Raw genomic sequence first — 12,088 nt, forward strand, 5'->3', positions numbered from 1 at the left:
AGGCTGCAATCCTACCATGCACACTTTCTTAAGAATAAGTGTAGGAGGATTGCAAAGTTACTGTGCGTATGTTCCAACTGTACAGTCCACTGAAATAAAATGAGACAGGACTATGTCCCATTCTATTGATTTCAGAGGAAGTTTAGCTTAATTATGACTGTTGGGTTAAAGCTAACATGCATATAGGTCATGCCTTGTTATCCACTGGGCTTCCGTTCCAGAACCCCTAATGGATTAAAAAAAATCAGTGGACACCAAATCAGTGGAAAAATGGCTTTAAAGACCCACTTTCAGGTTTCTTGCTCCTTTATTGTCACACCAGAATGCATTGATATAGATGCTATACCGTATTCAGCCACCAAGATGGGGTGAATAATGGAATCTAGTGGAATGAAATTATAATTATTTAACAGTATAAAGGCAGGAAATTGGATTTTGGTACTTTTTATCCTTGTTACAAGGCATTTAAAGGTGGACGCCCACATCAGTGGTGAGTCAAATCAGTGGGTGCCAAATCATTGGATACCAAGGTCCCACCCATATAAGTATGTAAACACCATGATGCATTGTAGCCTTGTGATTTAACTTCCATGCCTTTAATGAAAGTTGACATATCTAAGTATTTCACAGGTGGAAAAAAAAAAATCAAAAATGGATTCTGTGACATTTTTTGTGCAGGCAAGTTTTTACATTTTAAAAAATCCTATCATAATATCAAAATGCCAGGACCAATTTTTGAAAATGTGGTAGGTTTGCACTGTAAATTTCCCACTCAGAAATACTGACTTCTCCTTTAATCCCAGTGCAGCAATGAGCTTGTATCCACTGTTAGCGTCTATGTTATTTGGTGAGAACATCACATTTAAAACAAATACAGCTTTTGGCTGAAGTTAGTATTTAGCATGAACTCATGAAAAACAATACTTCCTTGGGGGTTCGGGGACATTAAATGAAGGTATCTTCAGAAGTTATGAGATGTGAGGAAGGCAGGAAGTGTGAGTGACTGGCACTTCCTGTTCTCTAGCCTACGTTTAATGTTCTAAACAAAACACGCTAGTGACATCCCATCAGATATGAGACGCAAGGACAGGAAGCAGACGTCTGAATGAACAGGGGATGCCCCATTCACCTCAGTGTATAATTGCTGATAGCGAACAACCAGAGAGAGCTGTTGCCTTCATACCTTGCTTGTTAAACCTCCCAGGGATATGTGGCTGACTACCACTGAAAATGCTTGGCTAAATGCTGATGCAATAGGGCTGATCTTACATTCACATATGGCCCTATAGCCTGGGATGCATATGTGGCAATAACTGCTTGCCTTTAAACATTTATTTCCAACTTGATCCTTATCTTGTCTGCTCAGAAATACATGCTTCTGAACTATTTGGGACTGATTTCCTTGTAATTATGATTATTGCAACCTTAAATGTATTTCTTGAACCAAAACCAGGTCAGGTAATCCTAACTGCTGTATAAGAGCCATAGCTCTTCTTTTTTAGGGGGAAAAGGCAGATCTTTCCTTTTTAAAGACAGAATCAAATACAATACACTTTTTCTATGGCTATCCCAAGTGCCTTTTCTACCACCATTCCTTTCCAAATAAATGTACTTGTCACATAAGCCCCCTACTCACAAAAATTCCATGTGGGTGTCTAGGGGAATTTGGGCGTCAGCTCAATTTCACTTTCCAATCACAGCTCAAACTCTGTCTTTATGCATTCCTCAGGAAATAATGCTGCCATTCTTGTCATTCATGCTCCCGGTTTTCAATAAACAAAAGTATTGATTTATGTGCAAATTTAAAAATCAACGGGGTTAGGGCAAAGAAGTCTAGAATTCTGCACTAACCCGAATCCTATAATCAGAATAATGATCCAATCTTATCCCCCGCCAGTCCATAGAATGCAGTCTCACCAAAGGAGTGCGCACTACATACTATGAAGGGGCAACCAGATGACTAGAGAGGTAAGTCAAATCTCCTTATACTTATCTCCTGGTAGGCTATCGAGTTGCCTATGGATCTCCTTGGACCCACATCAGCTATTTAGCGGTAATAAGTTGGATGAGAGGAAGGGGGTGTGTTGGGCTGCAAAAAAGGGGATAGCTTCCTGGTTCATGATTCTGCAATTGGGATCCACCCCTTCCAGCTCCTCCCTGCCTTCTGCCCTCCCCCTCTCTGCCCTGAACCTCCCTGAACTGCCCATAGCCTGCCACCCCCACCACCACCTTACTTGCTCTGGTGCAGGCCTGGTCCATAGGTGGCAAATGTGTGAAGCTGCTGGCCATTTGCACCAGCAGCTGCAACATGCTCGGCAGTGGTGTGCCTTTTATGGCAGGACCGCAGCATTTATGGAAGTTCTGCCATTGTAAACAGCCCATAAAATTGGGTCATAAGTTCTGGAAAATGAACCATATATTCACAATGGTATTTTGCTGCTGGAACTGTTGCAAAATGGCAATTCAGTGCTCAAGCAGCCAGTCTCCATTGATAATAAGAACAGACCCCCATTCATGGTAACATCGAGTCTGCAGCTTGCTTCTTCCTTTGCACTCAACAAGGGATCAGCTCTGATTATCTGTTGGGAGAGAACAAGAATCTATTGCTAAGCACTCATCAGGTGCTTACAGCCCAATCCTATCCAATGTTCCTGTGCTGATGCAGCTGCTTTGCAGCCCCGAAGAAAGGTAACAAACATTGTCTTAACTTGAGGGAGGGCTCACTGAATGCCCACCCTCTGCAGGATGCAGCACATGCCCCGTTGGCACAGCTGCATCAGTGCTGGTATATTGGGTAGAACTGGGCCCTTAGCTTCCTGCTGTATTTGCTCATCTCTGTATCAATGCCAACAAAATATAAACACTGAGAAGTTTTCCTGTGAAAATGAACTGAAGTCCATTATTACAATTTTAATGGAGCAATGTTGAAGCAGGAAGCTCAGTACATTGCAGACAATCCAGGTGAGATTGTCAAAGATCTCCACATGAAAAACTGAGGGGCCTTGTAACTGGGTAGATACTTGTGGGGTAGATGGATCAATGATTCGATCCAGTCTAGGGTGACTTCATTTAAAGGGTTCTGAAGAAACATAGGAGCTGGGCTAGTGCTGTGTGGTCTGAAAAATCCATGATTTCAGTACCACTTGAAACAAGAAGTCACTACATAGCTTTAAGCAAGCTATTTTCTCAGCCTAAGTCCCAGTATCTGCAATATGAATCAATGTGCTGCCTGCCTACAGTAAGGATGACCAAGATGCTTCCTGTATATGAACTTTCCTGGATACTTTAAATGCATTACAATAGTGCTAAGTGCTATGATGCAAGGTGCCAGGTCTGCCACTTTTTCTCTTATTGTTTTTCAGATTCACTTCTGGTTATGGGCAACATGCACTGAGTTAGTGAGAGGGTCTTCTTAAAGTGACACAGGAAATGGTTATGATATGGTCAGAGGGATTTTTTTGTTTGTTTGCTGAACCCTGAATTCACAGATAATATTTGAGGGGCAAATTTCCATTTTTCATAATGCTCAAGACGCTTTCCCTGCTGCCCAGTAATTTTTTGTACTTTTGCTAGTTTTTGGCCCTAGAAGATTGTCTGACTCTTTCAATTTTACACTGTGTGGCTGCAGTCCTAAACACACTTTAGTAAATCCCACTGAGCTCAGAGGGATTTAAACATGCTCAGAGGGATTTAAACAACAAACTGTGTGTTGACTGTCTTCAGAATCATCTGTTGCCATTCAGGGTTCAGTTTTCATTATTCACCAATACTGACCTTATGCCTAAACAGTTTGCTAAACGTACTGTGTCCTAATCTGGGGCTGTCTGGCTTCTTTTTCTTGGTGCCTTTCACATGGGAGTCAACCGCCGTCTTCTCAGCAAGCTGCCCACCATGGCTCTTGCCTGTTTGAGATCCCTTTGTACGACATCATTCAGAGCTGAGTCTCCATTGCAAACTCTATTTGATTTCCACTTATAGTATGCACCAGCATGACTAAGCGTGCTACTTTGTAATAAGAGGACCCACGTTCACAGACATTGCCTTCCTGCAATCATTCAGTGTTTCACTGTTCTGACTACCATCCTTCACTTTCTTTAAAAAAACACACACACACAAACCTCCAGATTCCCATAAATATATATAATATTCTAGTGCAGGGGTCTCCAAACTTTTTGGCCAGAGGGCCGCATGAAATATCTGGTGCAGTGCTGAGGGCCTGAAGAAAATTTAAATAAATAAATTAGAGATGGAACTTAGATGAATGAATAAATGAATGAGTGGGCTCATTCACTCAGCCTCTCTGGCCCTCAGAACACCCTCCAAATGCAATCAGAGCGCAGCTCTGGTCATGTTCAGTCAAGTGGGCCAGAGGCTTTCAGGGGACAAGAGACTGGCTGCGGGCCGGATAGAAGCTAGCTGCAGACCGCATCTGGTCCCCTGGCCGGGGTTTGGAGACCCCTGTTCTAGTGAATTCTGCCTTCAGGGCAGTCTTCTGTCACTGATTCTTTTGATGAAGAACACCTGCGTGTCTACCAAGGAAGCTCAGTACATTGCAGAAAATTATGGGACGTTGTCAAAGGTACCTGTGGGCAGAAAGTATACAGGGGCTTATTGGTAGATTGGTGGATGGTTTGCAGCAGATCAACAAGGGTGGTTGTGGGGGTTCTAATAGTTGAAAATTAGCAACCATGATTTCTCCCAGAAATTAGACTTTTGAATCCTCATTCTGTAGTCAATCAGATATCCATTTGTACTTGTATATGTAGAACATCCCAGTGTATGGTTTCTTAACCACTATTTACATACACCACCATCTCTCCCACCATATTTTACATACTGCACTCACTCACCACCATATCTATTTTGCACCTGGCTCCAGCTTGCTGTCTTTGGGGTTCTAGTAAAAAATAAGGTAATTCCCACAAGCCTGAAATCTATCAAAGTCTTTTCTAAGGTGCATACTCAGCTCATGAGGAGCTCTGGCTAAGCCTGTTGGAGGCCCCCCCACAACCCTGCACAAACTGAGAAAATAGGCTATAAGTGCCCACACTTAAATAGCAGCCCATTGCACTAGAAAGTCAAATTACAATGGGCAAGCTTATCCTGTCTTTCAGGCTTGACTGCAATGATTTATCTTCTCATTAAGAAGCCCCTGGAAAGTCTACAAAAAACTTCAGAGCCCCCCAAAAACATAGTTTGAAAACCATTGCACTACTGAAATTCTTAATTCAATAAGTTTTGCATACTAGGCCAGTTCTGACTTCTGATGTAATACGAGCCAGTCTGCCCCCATGGATGATACTTTGAACTTGAATCTGGGGAACCTGGGTTAAAATACATGCCCAGGCATGAATCTAGTGCAGGGGTGTCAAACCTTTTTCATACCGAGCGCCGAGAGGCATTCATGATGCCTACTGAGGGCTGGAAGTGATGTTGTTAGGCAGGAAGTAATGTCACTGAACAGATCACAACCAAAAGTAAACACTTTTTCTCACTTAAAAATTCATTAGCTGCAAATGACAGAAGAGAAAACACGCACATATTTATCATATTTCAAGATATGGGGGAGTCCAAGTATCATGTGGGCTGCCCTTTCAACAGTAACACCTCAGCACTGCTCAGCAGCTGAGAGCCTGAGGGCAGGATAAAAAGCTTCCGTGGGCCACATCCGGCCCCCTGGCTTTATGTTTGACACCCCTGATCTAGAGGGTGGCACCTGGAAAAAACAACTTCCTCCTTGCCTGAGTTCCCTTTTTGTAAAATGTACATGATCACAATGTACTTCTCAGGGTTACTGTGAGGCAATGGCTTGAATACTTGGAAGTGTTTCACCAATAGCAACAATTAAAAAAAATCAAGTAACACCAAGTCCACTTTTATTTTTTGTTGGGCAAAAGTGATTATCACAAGGAGGGCCCTTACTTGCCTAGGATTAGAGGACCAGAGATTCAGTCCCTGCTAGCAACTGGCAATCACACTATGTAGCTTTCCTTTAAGTCAGCAACCAAATGCCCCTGGGCCAACTCTGGTCCCCTGAACAATTGTTTCAGGCCCTTCCAAAGCAAATGGGATGTAAAAATGGGCATGAAGGGACTAGGGACTGATAGGAATCACCAAAAGGCTACTTTGCATGAAGAGAATCAGGGCCATTTCAAATACACTTCCCAAAGTGGTCCTTTGACAAAGCTCATTGTTGACCAACTTTCTGGGTTACTTCTGTCATCAGGAATGGATGACTCTACAGCTTCCATCAATTATATTTTCCACACCCCAAGAAGAGACTTCACCAGGATGCTTGACAATTGATCCAATCACTGATCCACAGAACAGTGATCATATCTAGTCAGCCTAGACCACAGCAACGTGTAAATGGTGCGTGCTTAGTTTCTAGAACCCTGCTCCTCATTTTATGGGACAAACACCAGGCAAGCTTGTATTCCTACACAGTGTCTTTAATCCTTCAACATTAAAATCAATGCATTGTCAGAGTTGTGACTTAAAGAAAGAAAACCAGGAAGCAAATATACTAAATGGGTTTGGTTTGCTGTGAATACAAACATGGCTGGGCGATTCTAGCAGGATATGCTACCTGAAAAGTACAGCCATATGTTGCTTAGAGCTTTGATGTCATCTTTCTTCTCTAGGGACTACTCATCAAGGGCTGCAATCCTATGCAAATGTATACAGGAGTGAGTCCACGTGAACTCAGCTCAAGAGATTAATTTTGAATAAGCATGCTTAGGATTCAACTGTAGATCAGGGATGGCCTGCTTCTGTAGTTTCATGGGCTGCTATATTCTCCAGAAAGTGGCTCAGAAACAGATAGCTTCATTATAAAGTTGGCACCAGTAAGAAGTAAGGACTTCACTGTTGCTCAGGCAAAGTAAGATATAGAAATATGTTCATCTACACAGTGGCTTAGTGGTAAATATTGAAGTGTAAGAGCATGTCATGACACCTTTCCCCATCATGCTGCTTTACGACTATGTAACAACAAAACATCTACTTTAAATCCATTCATTAGACTGTTTTCTTCTCCTGTCCTATATTCCTAATTCAAAAATTATACTTCATTTAAAGATCTGGTTTATTTTATCTCAAACTCCTGGACTTGATTACAAACTGGACTTGATTAGAATAGTTATATATAGGTTTTAAAAATATCCCAAATATCCCATGTCTTAGAATGTTAATCTATGCATGTTTGCTCAGAAGTAAATTCCACTGTGTACAATAAGGAGTACTCCTAGGTAAATTTGCACACAATTGTAGCCTTAATGCAGGGGTCTCTAAACTTTTTGGCCAAAGGGCCGCATCAAATACAAGTGTCAAGGGCCAGGAAAAAAAATTAAATATAAATTTTAAATAAATACATTAGAGATAGAACTTAGATGAATGAATGAATATGCTCAAATGTCCAGGATTTCTCCAAGCACTAACACAGGCTAAGAAATAAAGCACACACTTAAATGGGCCCCCATTCCCCCACCCCACAACTCTGGTTGTGTTTCGTCAACTGGGCCAGAGGCTGTTAGGGGATCAGAGGCTGGCCACAGGCCGGATACAGGCTCTCTGTGGGCGACATCTGGCCCCCAGGCTGGGGTTTGGAGACCCCTGCCTTAATGTAACATGAGCTACATACTGCCTCTCAGTAGCCACTGGGAAAAATGATGGCCTAGATATGCCCCTAGGCAAATTTCTTAGCCTGCTTTCTGCAGAGGCTGGTGCAGGTCTTTTGCAAAAAAGTTTCAAAATGGTGCACTTGAGCACTCCTAGTGATGATGTCACCACTCCTTCTGTAGGAGAAGCCTGGTCCTCCACTCCCCCATGAAACCTCTGCATTTGTATATTGTATACAACATCTAAAAGAGCAAGGCAACAAGTACAGAATCTTTATTTTTTTCCAACTTGAAAACATTTTTGGGAGGACTGTTACCAGCTTTCATCCTTCACCTACAGCTAAAAAGAAAAAAAAAGTTTGCTTGTGTACAAATCCAACGATTTTGAACAAAATGAATACATGAAATAGAGTATTTTTTTTTGGAAATGTATCAATTCTGCAAGCTGGCATGCAAGAACTGGCAAGAAGCCACGTGGTTCTAAGAGGAGCAAATTTACAAAGATTCGTTTTTATTCCTTATTTAACTGGACCCTCAGAATTAATGTAAAAAGGCTGGCAGCCAGAAGAATTATGGTGATGACCCTGCATGTTTGATTCCATTGATTAAAAAAGGAACGTATCATAGCACAATAAACATCTAATAGTGTGCAAATGTCATTGTTCAAATATCTTCAGTACTCCTGTGGGCCAGGTAGTCTCCTGTTTGGGAACTGATACTTTGATAAAGGGGTATAATTTTCCTGTGAGGAAAGGCTCCGTACCTCATTGGTGGAGCACATGTTTCAGTCCCAAGAGTTGATCCTTGCCATCTCCAGTTAAAAAATCATGAGCAGCAAGTCTGGGAAGACCTTGGCCTAAGATCTATGAGTGCTGTTGGCAGTGAGAGTAGGCATTGAGTCAGACGGGTCAATATGGCACATTCGATGTTTGTTTATGAGCATGGGTAAAGTTTCTACTCTGAGCCAAAGAGAGGAACTCATGTTCCCCTTCCCTCCTGAGAGATGTGACAAGTGCTGATACAAAGAAATAACAACACACCATATGCCACGTTGTGCATATCATGTAAAAGTGACCCAGGTTTGCTCCCGAGTGTTTGTTTACACAGGTAGTCACTGCCAATCCCAATTTTCTGTCAGATATCCTTGAAGGACAGATGTGTTTTTATTTACCTTTTCGTAGTTTTGTTGGAGATCTGAAAACATAATCTCTGAAGAGGCCCTAAATTATCTCTTGACAACCACAATGTCAAGTAGTGAGCTGCATATGTGAATGAGCCCATGTGATGTGGTGGTCAGAGTATCAGGCAAAGGAGACCCAGATTCCAATACCTGGTCAACTATATAGCTTACTGAATATTACATTAATTAAATAAATTTTGGGCTAGTCGTCTCAATTCAATTTACCCTGCAAGATTGTGAAGAGTAAAAAAGGTACATAAAAAAGGCAATTCTCGAGCATCTTGGAAGTCAATTGGAATACACATAAACTAATAACTATATTGCAGATGTAATTCCACAGACCAATAAAATCCAATAAAATCAACTCAAATACAATGATCTGCCTCAGTTGAAATCTTCAGGGGGAGAAAAGCCTATCCGGAGCTCATTTTGCCATGAACAAAACACTCACCTTATCCTCGGTTTCACTCTTGGAATCTGCTTTGCTTGGAGAAACCTTTCCGATCAAGAGGACAAAACAATCCATGAGTTGTGCAATTTTTTTTTTAACAGAACAAAGCAATTCTCTGAAATTATCTCTGTGAAAATCTTTGGTCCAGACACAAAAGGAGAAATAGAGGATGCACAAAATCAGTGGCATAGCTTAGAGGGGTGCAAAGAACTAAGTTTTACAGCCATCCTTGCCGCAGCATGCAAGGAGTTCCTCTCCCTCCCCTTCGGAGCCATTCTAGTATATGTCTCCATTTTGCCCCTCCCACCTGGAATGCGCTGAAGAGGAGGGTGAGCCTTGCACACTGTGGAGGGGCTCCCTGCAAAACTGAGTGCTTTGAACCCCCTCTAGCTACACCACTGCGCAAAATAAAAATGGATGATATGCACCAAAGTTTGGGCAAAGGGGGCAAGGAAGGGAGTCTGAAGTAAAGTACTGTACTAGGGAGAACTTGCTAATTATAAGAGCGATTCAGTGTTAAAGCAAGCTACCTAAGACATGTCTTCTTTAGGAACAGATACTGGACAGGCATCCAACAGGCTGAAGACGGATTATAAGCAGTTTTCTCATAGAGAACTGAAAGTGATGTGACATCGTTACTCATGGTGCATGTTCACATTTGGCTGCGTCTCTCCACCATCTCTGTCTGAATAGATTTCATGTGTTTTTTTGCAATGTTCCACAAAGCTGAAAACCCTATTTCACTGAGTGTAGATAGGCACAGGCTATGTTTAACATAGCATCGTCAAAGCTCTTTAAGCATAGTCCCAGAGATGGTTGAGCATGCCTCCAGATAGGATAGATTACACCCTTGGTCAATTCTAGCCCCATGATTCTACAAAAAACATTAACAAAAAATTATCTTCAAAATGTGGAAAAAAACCAAAGTACCTATGTTGGACAAATTCCTACAGTATAGCTTTACCTTTACCTATAGCTAAGAACTATGGTTAATCATCAGTCTAATAAACTGTTGGAGTGTTGGAACCAGATCAGCGAGGCCTGGGTTGAAATCCTTGCTCAGCTTTGAAACACACTAGTGGCCCAATCCTATTCGAGCCATACACAGCTGGAACGAGCATTCTGGCAGCAAAGGGCACTGTCTGGCTGTTGCAAAAGCAGACACACTGGGATGTGCAGCCTGGCTGACAGTGCAAACGGTGAAGAGCTGGCTCCATCTGCCAGTGGTCTCCCAATGCTCATTAGAACAGGTGAGTGCAGAGGGCAGGGCAGGGCAGGGAGGAATGGGGTGGGGATGGGCCGAATGGGGGTGGGGAGGGGATTGGGATCAGGAAAGGGGTGGATTTGTCAGCAGCGGCATCTACTAAATCCAAATCTCCTTCCTGGCCTCAGTCCCCCAACCCATCTCATCTGAGATGCTCTTTTACATGTTCCACCCCCAACAGAAGTGTGCCTGGTAGTGATGCACAAAAGGGTCTTCCCTGTAGTGGCGCCAAAGTTGTGGAACTCCCTCCCTCAAGAGGTAAGGTCAAAGCAATCTTTGTTTCCATTTCAATGCCAGCTAAAGACTGCTTTGCCCTATTTGAAATTTTGCTGATGATAACTGATGCGCTGTTCTTTTGCAGGGATCCTCTTTGTGAGTTCTGTTACTGTCATTTTTTTTTAAAATTTAGCATTAAAAAAACTTAGCTTGATTTAATGCATTTGTTCTTGTTAGCTGCCTTGAGTGTCTTTATTGTAGGGAAAGTATGGCATATAAACCTTTAAACAAATAAATAAGAGCCTCCTTGTTCAGGGGTAGTATACCAGTTGCAGGGGTCAGACTCAGCCCTCACTGAAGTGGCGCCTGGAACAGTGCCTATATTTTCCAACCCATTTCTTCTCTTATCTTCTTTATGTATGTGTGTGCATGCATGTATGTAAGTGCTGTGATCCCCACCCAACCCCTTGCTGCCACCATTGCCTCATCCTCACATGTCCAGACTCCAAAGTCAAGTCCTGTTCTGCTCCCTGCAAACTCCCCCAGTTTTTTGGAAGAAGCCTTTGTGCAAACAAGGAGGAAGGGGTTCAATGGAGTGATCCTGCTTTGACTACTGCGCTAGAAGGGGACTGAGTGGAACAGGCTTCTAGTAGCTCCCTGCTGTGTCCTCCAGCCCTGTGGCTGGAATCGTTAATGGTAGTGGCACTGGAGGAAAATTTGGGCTGCTGATGCTCTCAGTTCACTCTCAGTGAGTAGGAAGAAGACTGGGCTATAGGGTGACTGAGTGGTTGGTGGGCTGGAACGCATGAGATGCCCTTGCCAAGTTGACACCTCTCACAACCCACCACCTGAAGAAGAAATTGCTTCGCCTGGCCTCAACGGTTGGCTGGCCCAGACTGGCGGAAGCAAACAACATGCAGGTTTGCCTTCTTGCCTTGCTTGTGCACTCCCCAGAGGTATCTGGCTTTGCACTGACAGAAGCTGTGGATTTGGTCAGATCCAGCAGGGCTTTCCCTATGTTCTCAAAATACAGGTTGGGCATCCCTTCTCCAAAGTGCTTGGATCAGAAGCATTTTAGATATCAAATTTTTCTATATTTTGGAATACTTGCATATACCTAACGGGATACCTGGGGGCATACACATAGCCTGAAGGTAATTTTATACAATATTTTTAATAATTTAGTGTATTTTATGTGACCCGACTCATGAGGTCAGGTGTGGTCGAGAAAGTTGTGGTTTTTGGAATACTTTGTATTTCAGAAATCCAGGTAAGGGATGCCCGACTTGTAAATTCAATTTTGGAACAGGAATATGAAAATAGAGCTGAAGAGGCAAACAGACAATCACACGTTGGAG

General features: G+C 42.7%; 1 protein-coding gene across 1 annotated transcript in view; it reads right to left on the reverse strand.

Annotated features, from left to right (window-relative positions):
* BCAS1 (brain enriched myelin associated protein 1) overlaps positions 1 to 12,088 on the reverse strand; it is a 63,928-nt gene that overhangs the window by 19,065 nt on the left and 32,775 nt on the right. The window contains exons 5-6 of the mRNA XM_066626209.1: positions 9,251 to 9,295; positions 3,775 to 3,915 (exon numbers count right to left, since the gene is read on the reverse strand). Of these exons, the coding sequence (XP_066482306.1) occupies positions 3,775 to 3,915; positions 9,251 to 9,295 (186 nt within the window). The remainder of the gene's footprint in view (positions 1 to 3,774; positions 3,916 to 9,250; positions 9,296 to 12,088) is intronic.

The sequence above is a fragment of the Tiliqua scincoides genome, chromosome 4, assembly GCF_035046505.1.
Source record: "Tiliqua scincoides isolate rTilSci1 chromosome 4, rTilSci1.hap2, whole genome shotgun sequence".
Classification (NCBI taxonomy): Eukaryota; Metazoa; Chordata; class Lepidosauria; order Squamata; family Scincidae; genus Tiliqua; species Tiliqua scincoides.